The sequence below is a fragment of the Taurulus bubalis genome, assembly GCF_910589615.1.
Source record: "Taurulus bubalis genome assembly, chromosome: 7".
Classification (NCBI taxonomy): Eukaryota; Metazoa; Chordata; class Actinopteri; order Perciformes; family Cottidae; genus Taurulus; species Taurulus bubalis.
This window is the reverse complement of record NC_136595.1, coordinates 10,805,829-10,820,856: the sequence shown is the minus strand read 5'-3', so window position 1 is coordinate 10,820,856 and position 15,028 is coordinate 10,805,829. Positions and strand designations below refer to the sequence as shown.

The following is a 15,028-nucleotide window of genomic DNA, read 5'->3' as shown; positions in this document are numbered from 1 at the left end:
TAACAACTTGTGGTAAAACATTGTACTTTTCTTTTTGTAATATATATATATATATATATATATATATATATATATATATATATATATATATATATATATATATATGTGTGTGTGTTGTGGCCCAAATCTACTCTTCATCAGGTACAGATAATATTGATTTGTCATTTGCAAAAATGTATAAAATCATGAAAAGATCCATCATATTTCACAAATCATTTGAAATAGAGATACATGTATTTCACTTTAAGATAGGAAAACAATGTCAAGCAAATATGAATGAAGATACATTGATTGACTTGATTCAAATCACATAATTACATTATCTAAACTCAATTTGGGAGGGTTATATATGTAATTATATTGTTTCTAGACCAACAGCATCTAAGTAAAGACATTGAAACAGATAATTATCTCAAACAGAACATTGACTAGCTTATAAATCTGGCTCAAGAGGATGTGGAGAGACATATGATGAAAAATACACTTTATAAAGGTTTAATTGTTACACTATGATGCTGCGCTACAATTGTTATTACGTGGTAATAAAATTGGTTAATTAAAAAGCCAAAGACAAAACATTGCCGATATATCTGTGAATTATGTCACTGTCAAATATTCAAAGTACCTCTGTTCTACAGTTCATGTGTAGGAATTTACTTCAGAATACCTTGTGATTAATGTCTTTGAATATTACATCGACAGGCCAGAAGGGGGTTCTTTATGTCTAGTATCCCTGAGCACATCCATCTGCTCTGGGGTCTGATCCTGCCCACAGCACCCTGGAGGGATGATCAGCTTGATTGACAGATGGGTTCCACCAATCCCCCACTGTGATGATCTGTCCCCGCCCAAACTGAGACCGCATGTGGCCTGTGTGTTTGAGCAAAAAGATCAATTGAAAAAATGCATTGATCCCATTAAACCGTCTCATGGGTATCACTATTGTGTACAGTAAACCACAAAAATTCCATGTCTCATTCACATGCTTAGGCAGTTCAATTAAACAAAGCATGACACATACATATTTAGTCCATGCACAAGTCAAAAACCTGTAAAAAATAATACTGTTTAGTTTGAAAATATAAATAAAATAACCTGTTCTCCCCAACTATTACTGAAACCTTTAAATAACATAAATAAACCCAAATTAATTTAAATAATTAAGCATTCTACAGTAAATTTAATTAAAAGGTGCAACAAGGAAAATCTGAAACCTTATTGCAGCATTCAAATTGACAAAATGGCCTAGAGGATTGGCGTGTGGGGCTTTACTGTGTTACAGACTTCTTGGCTCTAGACAAATGGAGTTTGCACTATGATCCAACCATGAAGTCACAGCAAATGATGAGGCACTGAAAGTATGATGGTAATGTTACATAACACATGTTCACACTCAGAGAGCCAGACAGCAGCAGCTAAGTCACCCAGAAGAACCAGTTGTTTCAGCCATGGTCTTGTTTATAGCCGTTAAATCGATGTAACAATTAATGAAACACATTCACCTTTGTACCTATTTGTAATAAAACATGCACCAATGAGACAAACCGAAAAAAAATACTTGACAAATAACAGTTTCATTGGCATCTTCACTCCGCTCGGCTTCTGCCAATCGGCTTGTAGCTCCGTCACTGCGAGCTAAACACTCTGCAAAGTCACGACTGTTTGCTGTCCTGGCTCCTCAATGGTGGAATGAGCTCCCCATTGACATCAGGACAGCAGAAAGTCTCTACATTTTCCGTTGCAAACTACAAACACATCTTTTTCGACTACACCTTGAATAAGGAAAGTAGCACCGTAGTAGCACTTTAGTAGCACTTAAATGGCACTTACTGATAGCACTTTGTAGTTTAACTTTGTTAAAGAAATTGTACTTTCTTGATTCTTGTTGTTCTGAGTTTGTACTCATGGTTGAATGCACTTATTGTAAGTCGCTTTGGATAAAAGCGTCAGCTGAATGAAATGTAATCTTGCACAACTGCGCAGTGGTCTTTTCCCCCTGTTTTTGTTTTCTGTATTTATTAATGAATGAATGAGAAACTGGTCTACTTTCTGGGAGCGTAGCATACTTATCATGTAAAAAAGAAATACCATGCAGCCACTATCAACAGTAATTGTGTAAAAAAAATTAAAAAAGGTACCTGTGATTGGCCAGCTGACTTTGTGGCCCCGTCTTCTCAGCTCCTCGGCGACCTCTTGGTCGACCCCTTCCTCCAAATGAAGCGACCACTGAGCAGCTGGACACAGAATGTTTAATCAGAATATGATTATCATTCAAAAAAGTGCTTTACACAAGCATTGGACACACTGTTCTTTCCCATAAATCCCATCTCAAAATAAGTTTACAATGTCGCCTATCAGTAGAAAAAATACCACCCACTTTATGCCTCATAAACATGAACATTGGTATTTAATCCCAGGATTAGAAAGCCAGACATCTGAATTCATAATTACAAAGAGCTGTTGTACTGTATGTGATAATAAAATGATGTTCATAGTAACACACTGTTCTGTATATGTGACTATACAGAGTCTACGTGTGTGTGATTGTGTGTGTTTTAAGAGGACATGGCATACTTTTGTGGTCGTACTGTACATAGACTCTTGGTGCGTCCAGAGCTTGTTGAGGATTCATCCCAAACTCCAACATGTTCAACAACACCTAAACACAAGGGCAACGTCAGTCATAAACTCATTAATCTCATAAGACTGAACCATAGTTAAAGCGAGGTGTGTTCAAGTCACTTAAAACCTCTAATGACGTCGCCCTAGCCTGGTGCACACAAAGGTTTGCGTTTCCAATTTTGATTTCTCCAATTCCTAATCTAGTTTGACTAATTGAAACTTAATTGCAAACGGACAAATCAAAAGATAATGTTCACAAATGTTCTCCTCCAATGAATCGCCACCTTAACGTGGTGGAGGAGTTTGAGTGGCTCAGTGATCCTGGGAGCTATGTTGTCCGGGGCGTCAGCCCCTGGTAGGGTCTCCCAAGGCAAACAGGTCTCGGGGGAGAGCCCAGACTAAGAGCGGTTCAAAAAACCCTGATGAATAGCAGCCCACGGTCTAAAGCTACCTCGCCCGGACAAGGGAAACCGGGGCACCCTCCTGGAGCCAGACCCAGGAGGGGAGCTCGTCGGCGAGCGTCTGGTGGCCGGGCTTTCGCCCATGGGGCCCGGTCGGGCTCAGCCCGAAGAAACAACATGGAGCAGCAGTCACCCCGTGGACCCACCACCCGCGGGGAGAATTATCGGGGTCGGGTGCTATGCAGACCGGGCGGCGGGCCAGGCAGGAGACCTGGGCGAGCCAATCGCCGGCAGCATAGACTAGCTCTAGGGACGTGGAACGTCACCTCGCTAGCGGGGAAAGAGCCGGAGCTGGTGGAGGAGGTGGAGCGGTACCAGCTAGATATAGTTGGGCTCACCTCCACGCACAGCATGGGCTCTGGAACCAAGCTCCTGGAGAAGGGTTGGACTTTGTCCTTTTCTGGAGTTGCCCAGGGTGAGAGGCGCCGGGCGGGAGTGGGGATACTCACGAGCCCCCGGCTGAGCGCCGCTATGTTGGAGTTTTCCCCGGAGAACGAGAAGGTTGCCTCCCTGCGCCTACGGGTTGCAGGGAGTAAAGCTCTGACTGTTGTTTGTGCTTATGCACCGAACAGCAGTTCGGAGTATCCGGCCTTCTTGGAGTCGGTGGGAGGGGTCCTGGAAAGGGTGCCGCCTGCCGACTCCATAGTTCTCCTGGGAGACTTCAACGCTCACGTTTGGCAATGACAGAGAAACCTGGAGGGGCGTGATTGGGAGGAACGGCTTGCCCGATCTGAACCCGAATGGTGTTTTGTTGTTGGACTTCTGTGCTAGCCACAGTTTGTCCATAACGAACACCATGTTCGAGCATAAGGTGGCTCATAAGTGTACCTGGTACCAGAACACCTTAGGCCGGAGATCAATGATCGACTTTGTAGTCGTATCATCTGATCTGCGGCCGTATGTCTTGGACACTCGGGTGAAGAGAGGAGCAGAGCTGTCAACTGATCACCACCTGGTGGTGAGTTGGATCAGATGGCGGGGGAGTCGGCTAGAAAGACCTGGCAAGCCCAAACGTGTAATGAGGGTGAACTGGGAACGTCTGGCGGAGGATCCTGTCCGGGAGGTCTTCAACTCCCACCTCCGGAAGAACTTCTCACAAATCCCGAGGGAGGCTGGGGACATGGAACCCGAGTGGACCATGTTCAAAGCCTCTATTGTGGACGCGGCTGCTCGGAGCTGTGGCCGGAAGGTCATCGGTGCCTGTCGTGGCGGCAACCCGAGAACCCAGTGGTGGATACCGGGGGTGAGGGAAGCCGTCAAACTGAAGAAGGAGGCCTTTCGGGCCTGGCTGGCCCAGGGGTCTCCTGAAGCAGCTGACGGGTACCGGCAGGCCAGAAGGGCTGCAGCTGCGATGGTCGTGGATGCTAAAACTCGGGCATGGGAGGAGTTCGGGGAGGCCATGGAGAAGGACTTTCGGTTGGCCTCAAGGAAGTTCTGGCAAACCATCCGACGGCTCAGGAAGGGAAAGCAGGACCTACCCCAGGCTGTTCTCAGCAGGGGGGGGGAACTGCTGACCCGGACTGGGGACATCGTCGGGCGGTGGAAAGAGCACTTTGAGGAACTCCTAAACCCGGCCAACATGTCCCCCGGAGAGGGGGCAGCGCCGGAAGTCTTTGGGGTGGTTTCTCCCATATCCCTGGCAGAGGTCGCTAAGGTAGTCAACAAGCTCCTTGGTGGCAAGGCGCCAGGGGTGGATGAGATCCGCCCTGAGATGCTGAAAGCGCTGGACATTGTTGGGCTGTCTTGGTTGACACGCCTTTTCAGTGTCGCATGGGGGTCGGGAACAGTGCCCATGGACTGGCAGACCGGGGTGGTGGTTCCCATCTTCAAGAAGGGGGACCGGAGAGTGTGCTCAAACTATCGTGGCATCACACTGCTCAGCCTCCCGGGAAAAGCTTATGCCAGGGTGCTGGAAAGGAGGCTCCGACCGCTTGTCGAACCTCAGATTCAAGACGAGCAGTGCGGATTCCGTCCCGGTCGTGGAACAGTGGACCAGCTCTGTACCCTTGCAAGACTACTGGAGGGGTCCTGGGAGTTTGCCCAACCAGTCTACATGTGCTTTGTGGACTTGGAGAAGGCTTTCGACCGGGTCCCTCGGGGGTTTTTGTGGGGGGTGCTGCGGGAGTATGGGGTGCCGGACCCGTTGGCACGGGCTATCCGGTCTTTGTACGCCTGCAGTAGAAGCTGTGTTCGTATCCTCGGTAATAAGTCAGACACGTTCCCGGTGGGTGTTGGCCTCCGCCAGGGCTGCCCTTTATCACCGGTCGTGTTCGTGACCTTCATGGACAGGATATCTAGGCGCAGCCAGGGGGCGGAGAGGATCCGGTTTGGGAGTCTCGGGATCGCCTCTCTGCTGTTCGCGGATGATGTGGTCCTGTTTGCCTCCTCGGACTGTGACCTCCAGCATTCACTGGGGCGTTTTGCAGCCGAGTGTGAAGCGGCAGGGATGAGAGTTAGCGCCTCCAAATCTGAGGCCATGGTGCTCTGCCGGAAACCGGTGGATTGCTCCCTACAGGTGGGGACAAACTGCCTACCCCAAGCGAAGGAGTTCAAGTATCTCGGGGTCTTGTTCACGAGTGAGGGTAAGGTGGAGCGGGAGATCAATCAGACGGATCGGTTCCCGGCTGGCCTTGGAACGCCTCGGGATCCCCCAGAATGAGTTGGAAAGTGTTGCGGGTGAGAGGGAAGCCTGGGTCGGCCTGCTGAACCTGCTGCCACCGCGACTCGACCCCGGATAAGCGGCTGATAATGGATGGATGGATGGATGTTCACAAACAACAGAGACAAATAGGTATTAACTGTGTAAGGCACATATCTTATATTCTTATACTTTATCTCACTGCTAATCTTCTGCAATCCATTTTCCACCTCAGTGTATTCTTGATCCCAGCGTACCTGGACGTGTCCTTGTGGTTGCATCAATGCCCCCATCAGCCCTAGTGCAGCGAGGAGTCGTGGTTTTGGGGATGTGGCGGCAGAGTCGGTGAGAAGTGCAGGTATTATGGTGTGAAATGGACGCTTCCCTCCAGCAACACAGTTAACATGATTACGATGCAGACAAAAGTTGGCACCGCGATTCTGAGCGGGAAAAAAAGGATTTCATGAAAACACGAGAATGATAAACACCAGAAATCAACTTTTTCAATCTCCTTGTTTAAGTTTTATGTTTTACTGTTTTAGAATGCAAGCAATGTGGAAATTCTATTTTCAGAGTGGATAAGTTCTATGGAAATTAAGTTTATTCCATATTACCATGTTATAGGGCAATATGTCTTCATGGGTCTGGTCCATGATTTTTTTATTCCTATTCATCAAATCCACTGATGTTGCCACTCAGTGTTACACACCCTTCTCTACCTCACATGCACGCAATGGCATAGCCTCATTCTGACCCCTCAGACCTGCAGTGAGAATCCACAATCCTGAGGGACCAGCCCACTCCCAAAGCCCATGTAGAGGCTGTTCACAAATGAACAGGCGTTGCCCTGACTGTCAATCACACAGAAATAGACTGTGTCACTTCCTGCTGTCAGGCCGGGCTCCACTTCTTCCATGGCCCTACAGATAAACACACATAAGTCATTGTGGTTGTTACTTTTTCCATCTGCTGGCACCAGCAACATGTTTTAGCATAGATACACAAGTGTGACATCAATCTTGCCAGCCACACCACGCTTTGCAAAAAAGGGAATACATATTTTTCCTCTATTCCTTTTAGTGTTTTCAATTGCTTACCACATTCATACAGCAAGTTGTAACAGTAACTTTTCAAATGCACTGAAAGATAAATAATATTAAGACAATGTGGAAACTAGTTATTGCTCATTTATTTTTACAAGGAATATAAATATATAATTTATATCAAATATATGTAATAGGGAAATAAAGGTCCTAAGTATTACAAGGCCCCAACTGTCAACCTTTTATATTGGAAGCACCGGCTATCACTTAGATCATCTTTAAAATTGTGTGCTTTCTCATTACCTGCAATCTCACAGGCCTAATGTTGTTATCAGAGAAAGAAAAAAACACATGACAGCCGTGGTTCAAATATATCGTAGGGTGTCGGCTGAGAAGTCTGATTGCTTGGTGCATGTAAACACAGGTTTAACAGTAACCAGGTTATTGCAGCGCATGTAAACATCATCTATAATTTCCTGCTTTCACGTGATTGTTCCCAGTTATCTGGTTTATTATGTGAATATACATTTAGGGTTGGTTTAATCATAAAGGTTGAGTTTTGGTGAAAATAAATAAAGTCTAAGTGTGAGGGGTCTATGCGCGGGAGGCAGTCCTCTGCATGCAGTCTATTACGTTATATGATACGAATATATATGGCGATACATCACATCTATGAGCATAAATGGACTCATGACTCAAGACAAGCACTTTATTAGTTAAAGACACACCTTTAAGGGTGAAGTCAACCCTAGTCAGCACATGTACATGTATGGAAAAGGTCCATTTAAAGCCCCTCCCGAGGACAGAAGTTGGTACACCTCATGTAGGACATGAGAAGGGTCAAAGTCACAGTCAGCTTTATTTGTCAATTCTTCTACATGTGCAAACATACAGAAAAAAAAAAACGTTTCTCTCCTGTCCAACATAAAGTGAATACATATAATAATAATAATGTGCCAAATATATTTAAAAAAATAACATTTAGACAACATATACTGTATATTAAGAAAACTCCAGTGTGGCTGGTGCACCGCCAGGTATTTCAATTATGGCGTTGAATAATATGTGTGTACATGTGTGTGCATGTTAAGAGATCGTTAAGAGATTATTGCCAGTACTTTTATTGTCTGTTTATTTTCGAACTGATAAAGAGCTTAAAGTCAAAGTCTACAATACTAAACAGTAAATACACATTGTTGCCAAAACATGCACACAAACAGGATACGGAACAGTGTAGAAGGAGAAGAAGGACCGAGCCATGAAGGGATTGACATTAAGGTTAGGGGGAAGTCAAAGTCTACAGTCGTATCTAAAGTCAACACAACAAGACAGGCACATACTGGTACTAATAGACACACACACAGAAACACACACCTGTCCATGCAGATGCGCTGTGCTCGCTGGTGGCTATAGCTCTTGTCCAGTAAGGTTTCCAGAGGGATGGTCACATGATCTGGGTCACCCAGGTAACGCAGAGCATCTGTTAGTGCCAAGCGCACTGCCTCCGCCAATATATGGATGTAGTCAGAGCTGTTATGGCCTGCAGCTACACACAGACACAAACACACACACACACACACAGATTAGTGCAAATCAAATTCTATGATGACTTAAAGGAGTAGAGTTTTTTTCATTTTGTTTTGACTTGCAGTCACTAAAGACACATCCACATTGCCAGATGAGTATCTCTCTTGTTTGGGGCCCTAATGCATCTCCGCTGGCAAGTTACAGCAGCATGCCAGTGAATACCTTTGAGAGGGAAGTTCTCCAGGATGTTGAGCAGCAGTAGAGCAGTCAACCCCTGACTGTTGGGAGGCGGCTCCCACAGACGCACACCCTGAACACACAATGGAGTCAATCCCTCTGCTGACCGCGGTTTCAAAAATACAGACAGAATAGGTGTCTCTGCTCGCTGACCTCACCTTGTATTCTGTGCTTATGGGGGTGATGACCTCACTGTCGTGGCCACAGAGATCATCCAGGGTCATGACTCCTCCGTTTTGGTTGATGATATCGACGATCGCTCGGGCCACTCTGCCCTGGTAGAAAGCCGGTTTGCCACGCTCACCCAGCTCCTGTCGATCAGCCCACCGATCAAATCAACTGTTCAATCGATCAGCATATTCTGCCGGTCCATCTTCATGTTTTAAAACCACAGTACAAGACACAACCATTCAAATATCATGGAGTGCACAAGTCTTGAGTTTGAAAGATATGTGGGTGACGTGCCCACTATTGAAAATATCTACAGGGCCAATCAATGTTGGCAAATGAGTGATTTTTCACTCGTAAAAAAAGTAACACCGTCATCGCTGAGGAATCCCCGTTATGATGCCATGGAAACATCCATCAATGAGGCTGAGGTCACTGCTATTGTTTTGAATGCCTTAGGAACGTGACTGTGTGTGTGTATGTAGAGACTTATTATGGGCGTATTTGGCAGTGTTTCTGCATTATTGTATGACCGACTGATTGACTGACTGTTTGATGTTGTAATACAGAAGAGCATTGACCAGTACATGCTTTAATGGTGACACACCAGCAGTCAAACACACATAAATACACAAACTGTGAGATCAGTCATTGTTCTAGTGAAGTCACACTGACAGGAAACTACAAAATGAGCGTTTTATGAATGTTACATTGTCCACGGACACACTCGCACCATCGAAATTATGTTTGAAAGAATTTTTCAAAAGCACTTCAGAAAAAATGTCATGCTTATGTGCTTATGTGCCCATGCTTATGTTCTTTTCATTGTTTTTATTATGCTATTGACTCCAAAGGATTGGAGAAATCAAAAATGTGTCCTGCTGGTGGTATTAGATTAAAAAGTTTGTGGATTCGTTCTCTGGGGGTCATCCATCCATCCAATAGTTGTTGAGATATTTCCGTCTGGATCAAAGCGGTGGATCGACAGACACAGACAGAATAAGCCTACTTTAATCCCTCGGGGTTTCTCTGGGGTTCTACGTTGTTCCGTTTCCTTCTGTTCTAAATAACCAGAGTTCAGAAGAAAAAAATGGCCCAATGCTCCTCACGTGACCCATTAACATGCGTTGTGTGTTTGTGTGCTTTAGTTTCAATGATTTACCTTCAGGGTCTGGGCCAGGGTAGGGTTTCTGAATACTTGTCCACATTTGGGGGCATGACCATCGATTAGCAGGTCTCCACCTAGTTCCTTCCCATCATCGCTCAGAGCAGCCGCACATTTCGCCCAGTGGTGAGCCGTTACCTCTGCAACAGGAAATCCCACCTCTGCAAGCTCCACCGCCCCACTCAGGACCTCCTGCAAGGACAGCTGAGGAAACAGGGAGAGGAAGCACGCGCTTATTACCTCATAGGAAACCTCGCTGAGCAGGAAGTGTAAGTCATTGTTTTGAGAAGAAATATTTGGAGACAAACTGGTTTGTAATTTCCTCTGAGGGTTTTCAGTCAGTGCAAATGAGAACATCCTTCAGGGTTACTTTATGATGAAGTGTGATTTACTTATTTGATGTCCCAAAATGTCTTTAATGTTAACAATACTCACTTCCACTTCCATTAATTATTTATTTAATTATATTCTGAAAACATAAAACAAGCAGTTGTGAATTTGTTGCGTGTCGTGCCTCTAATTCACAACTGTTCGAGTGAGTATGCTGTATTCAGATGCCAGTTTTGTGGCAAAACTGTTCTTGCTGATTTCCCCATCAATACATATCAAATGTTGGTTGCAAAATGTGACTCAGAAAAGAAACTTCTGTGTAATTGTGAGACTGGCAACAAAGCTGGAAATAATAAAATGTAATTCCAATTATAGCTACACTGATATTATCACATTATCTACAATTACAAATCCTAATTACTGAATCCTATGTTTTCTCCTTAAGCCCCACTTCCCAAAAATCCCAGTCTGCTCTAATTGGCTTGTGAAGAAAATATGGCGCACATTTGCAAAGGCAGTTCACAAGCCGTGGGTGGAGTACTCAATGGAGGGTGGTATTTTCTAATGAGCCTGCATGTGACTTAGGAAGGGGAGCCAAATCTGAATGGCTTGCGGGATCACATGTTTTGTTATCTAGGCAGCCCAGAAAAACTGCCAGGTTGACTTATTTCACTTTTGTTGGTAGGGTTAGTAGGGACTCCAGATATCTAAATGTATATGCACATACACTAAAAAAGTTAGTTTTTCATAATATGCCCCCTTTAAGCATTCATTCAGCTCGGGCAAATTAAGTCTGAGTGTACATGCAGTGGAAAGATACAACTTAAGACCATGTAAGTTCTTTATATCCTTTTTAAAGCCATAGCTCAAACTATGAGCTCAGGCACCAATTCCAGCCTGTGAGGTCAATGTCAATTTTGAGTGTTATTGTGAAGTCTCTACCCATTTAGATAGCCGTTTATTATTTATGTAATATTTTTAGTTTTAACAAAACTGCACAATGAGGTTGACCTGGGAGATAGACAGTTCAAAGAGACATGGACTGATGTATATTTGTGAATTGTAGTGTGTAATCTGCAAAGAGAAAGCTCACTGGAATACAATCTCAGCTTTTAAATGATTATTGCTGAAATACATTGTTTACACTGGAGTTTTTGTCTGCTGAGTTAAAGTCCCAACCAGGAGAGAACACCCAGACCAGTGGCCCTAATTAACTCAAGTTTGGGAGGCATATTTCAAAAGCTTGCCCATAATTTAATGGACATTTAAAAAATAAATACCTACCTACCATAGAAGGCTAAATAACTCTGTTTTGACCAAAAAAGGGAACATCCATAGAGACAGTTTTTCCACTCCTTGTTTGTATCTTTTTGTCCTACTTCCAAGTGTGTTTGTGTGTTGGTGATGTGCCACTATGGCTCCTTTAGCAGTGTTTACATTTAGGTTGTTTACGTCATGTGGATGATTATGTTAAATGGGCTTTTGGCTACCTGGTTGTTGCATAAAACACAGCACACACAGTTCTTCACAGATGGATACACAAAAAAAAACACACGCACACACACACCAAACCTTGTGACTACCAAACAGCTGGACAGCATCGCACCAGCATGCAGGGGCCCCTGGCACTGTGACATTCAAGGCATCAGCCGGTGAGGGCGGTGTCTCCGCGGTGTAACCACGTCCTTCCAGGAAGTCCAGCGTCTGAGCGATGGGCGAGCGACCGCTGAGGACAGAGAGAGAGAGGCTCAGTTAATCCCTATGTATTATGGAGACAACAACAGAGCCCGGGTCCCCCACTGACTGACTCTGTCACCCCAGGACTATTTTTCTTTCTTTTCTTTCTTCTTACCGGTCACTTCCCTGCACACCTCATATTTAAACACTCGTGTCACTTTAACATACACTTACATTAACGTTATCTGTTTGTCTGAGCACTTTATCTCATACTTAATTGAATACCCATTGCACTGTTGTTGTCGTTGATTGTTGTTTGTTGTTTGTCTCGTCTAACGTCTCATGTCTAATGTATGCACCTTCCGCCTAGAAAAAATCCTCGTTTGTGTAAACATTCCTGGCAAATAAACGATTTCTGATTCTGATCTGAAAGAAGAGTTTTTCCACCTGCCGTTGATGCCTCTGATCTCTCCAGTGTCTCCGTTGTAGAACAAGCAGAAGGCGTCTCCACCCGGACCGGTGCTGCACGGCTCTGTCACCGCCAGTGCTGCTGCTATGGCAACCGCAGCATCTGCTGCATTACCGCCGCGCTTCAAGACATCTGGACACAAACGCATGTCCATGTGTGATTAATGCAACCAGAGACCCTGAAAGTTCCTTATCAGTATGATTCAGGTGAATGTACAACCACTTTGGGGACTTCACATGTGGAGCTGTTTTTCACAGCTAATTACAAACATGTGTGGCTTTTATTTTAAAAGTTTTTGAGTTATCCATCTCTAAGACCCTCCACGTCAAATGTGAACAGTACAAACACAATTCCTTTCTTCTCCATTTGTATCTCAAATCTCAGAGGGACTAAATGTGTAGCATTGAGGTGAAATGATGAGACAAGCAGGATATCGTCTCAAGCTAAATGGCCAAAATGTTTTTCAGTTACAGCTTCTCAAGTACGAGAACTTGCTGCTTTAATTCCTCTTACAAATTATTTTATATATATTTATACTGTACATACTAGTTAAATGTTAATGTTGATGCTTAGTTTATGTGTTCTACTCTGTTGTCTTTAATGTCTTTTTTATATTTATCTTGTTTATTGTATATCATATATACAATGAGAGCAACGTGTAACCGGAGTCAAATTCCATGTACGTGTACACACACATGGCCAATAAAGCTGATTTTGATATGATGGTCAACTGATTAGGTTTGTGTTTTGGTCGGACAGAAATCTGCAAAATGTCCCTTTGGGCTCACAGAGAATGGTTCAGTTCCCATATTATCCTATATTTGACAGACAAAACAATGAATCAATTAATCAACAACATAATATTGGACTTTGGTTCAATGCAGATGAACTAACGTCACTGTGTCGACACAGTTTGGGGTCTGAATGAAAACAATGCCTTCTTTAGCAAGTAGTCAGTGAGGTTGAAACCAGAATAATCTACTTTAATGTTCAGTGTTTCTGGTCTTCCAGCTTTTTGAGGCACTTGTTGTACAAACACTGTTGTAGCTATTCTTGGTAGATTTTTTATTTGAAGTGAAAATTACGTTATTTTTTTCCTTCACGATTTTATAAGTTCTTATGTGGAAAGACAGAAACATGCGAAACGTATTCAGGAGGTTGTCACTTTGATGCCTAACTAAACCTCCTCGCTCCCACTTACCGAGTCCTACCCCGGTAGCCAGCGGCTGGCTGGATGCCACGCAGCCGCGTGAACACACCACGGGGGACCGCCGGGAGGAGAAAGACAAGCCGGTGTCCATTCCGCTTCAACTACCAGCCACTGTCGGCAGAAACAAGGCGAGATAGCGGGACAATTACACCGGAATGTCACCGACTATGAACACCGACTCTGAAGCAATCGATCACTCGGGTGTCGATTGCTTTTGACTCAACCGGGACGGTCCATCAGGACGCGAGCAGAGAAACGATGACAGATGACATCGATGGATGCTGAGAGATTAGGCTCGTTGAGCTGCGCCTCGCCTGGAATCCAGACCAGAGCAGGCGGCCGCAGCAGGAGGCGTTGACAATAACCTGCGATCAAGTCGGACAGTTGGCAGCTGCCTTCAAAGTACACACAGGAAGTCACAGAAAAAATGACTTCCTGTTAGTTCCGAACTTTTGTCTACTTATAGTTTACAGATCACGTTTGGATTTATTTGTATGTGTTTGTAAATATACATTTATGTAGAAATGTGTGTGTAGCTACATCCTTTGGTTTTTTATGTCTGCCTGTGAAATACATTACTAGTAGTTTTGATGTGTGTTGTATAAATACGATTTTGTATTAACAACCACACAAGAAATGTGTTTAGATCAAACATGAGACTAATAGTCAATAATCCAGCGTTAAGTATTCCAACTACACATAAAATAAGGATTTTCTACAACACGTGATGTTTGCTGTCAGATCTAAGAGCCAATCAGCTCTCTGATGTGGCGACAGCCAGGCGTTTCCCATCATGCACTGTGCCACGCAGTCGTTGGAAAGCAACTGCGGCGGCTGACTCTGAAATCGACAGGGACTTGATCTCGTGAGAGTATCGTGGACCACGTGTGCATGACGTCAGAGCAAGTCGGGAGCAAATCGGACACAAATCTAACCAGCATGCATTGCGCGCCGATCGCACGGAGAACTGGCTAATTCAAGTTCATTGCAATGCACCAGGTGAAACCTATTACCTGATTAGCCCAGTTTTATTGTGATGATTGCTCAAAATCACACTATTTCACTCTTAGATTTCTCACATACTGTAGCCTTGATGAAACATTACTGATGATAAATGATGATGTCATTACAGAACTTTACAGATGAGACAGTCCGAATGAAGAAGTCTGTTTCTCACTAAACAGTTGTGCAGATCAGCCATGAGGGCTCTGCTGTATCGACCAACTGTCTGTCGCTTCCTCTTCTGTCTCCATGAGCACAAAACACTAGTAGAACATTAACCACTGTGTCTCCAGCGGTGTGTCCGTGTGCACACATGGGTGATCCCACATTTAATGTGTGTGTGTTTGCATGCAGTAAAGCGTGTGCATGTGTGTTTGTACGTGTGTGTGTCGTCCTGCTATATTGCAGGCAACTGCTATAAAAGTGAAGCAGTGAGGTTGATGTGGGCTATAAAGGCTCAAATATAGCATCAACCAAAT

General features: G+C 44.3%; 1 protein-coding gene across 1 annotated transcript; it reads right to left on the bottom strand.

The window, feature by feature from the left end:
* Positions 1-375: 375 nt before the first annotated feature.
* Positions 376-13,638, bottom strand: LOC306738677 (glutathione hydrolase-like YwrD proenzyme; the record flags this gene model as incomplete). The annotated part of the gene is made up of 12 exons (XM_079220566.1): positions 376-870; positions 2,139-2,234; positions 2,575-2,659; positions 5,979-6,161; positions 6,485-6,641; positions 8,139-8,310; positions 8,514-8,601; positions 8,687-8,839; positions 9,859-10,065; positions 11,764-11,917; positions 12,316-12,469; positions 13,539-13,638. The coding sequence occupies 12 exons, from the start codon at positions 13,636-13,638 to the stop codon at positions 725-727; spliced, it is 1,695 nt and encodes a 564-aa protein (XP_079076692.1). The 3' UTR covers positions 376-724.
* Positions 13,639-15,028: the final 1,390 nt, after the last annotated feature.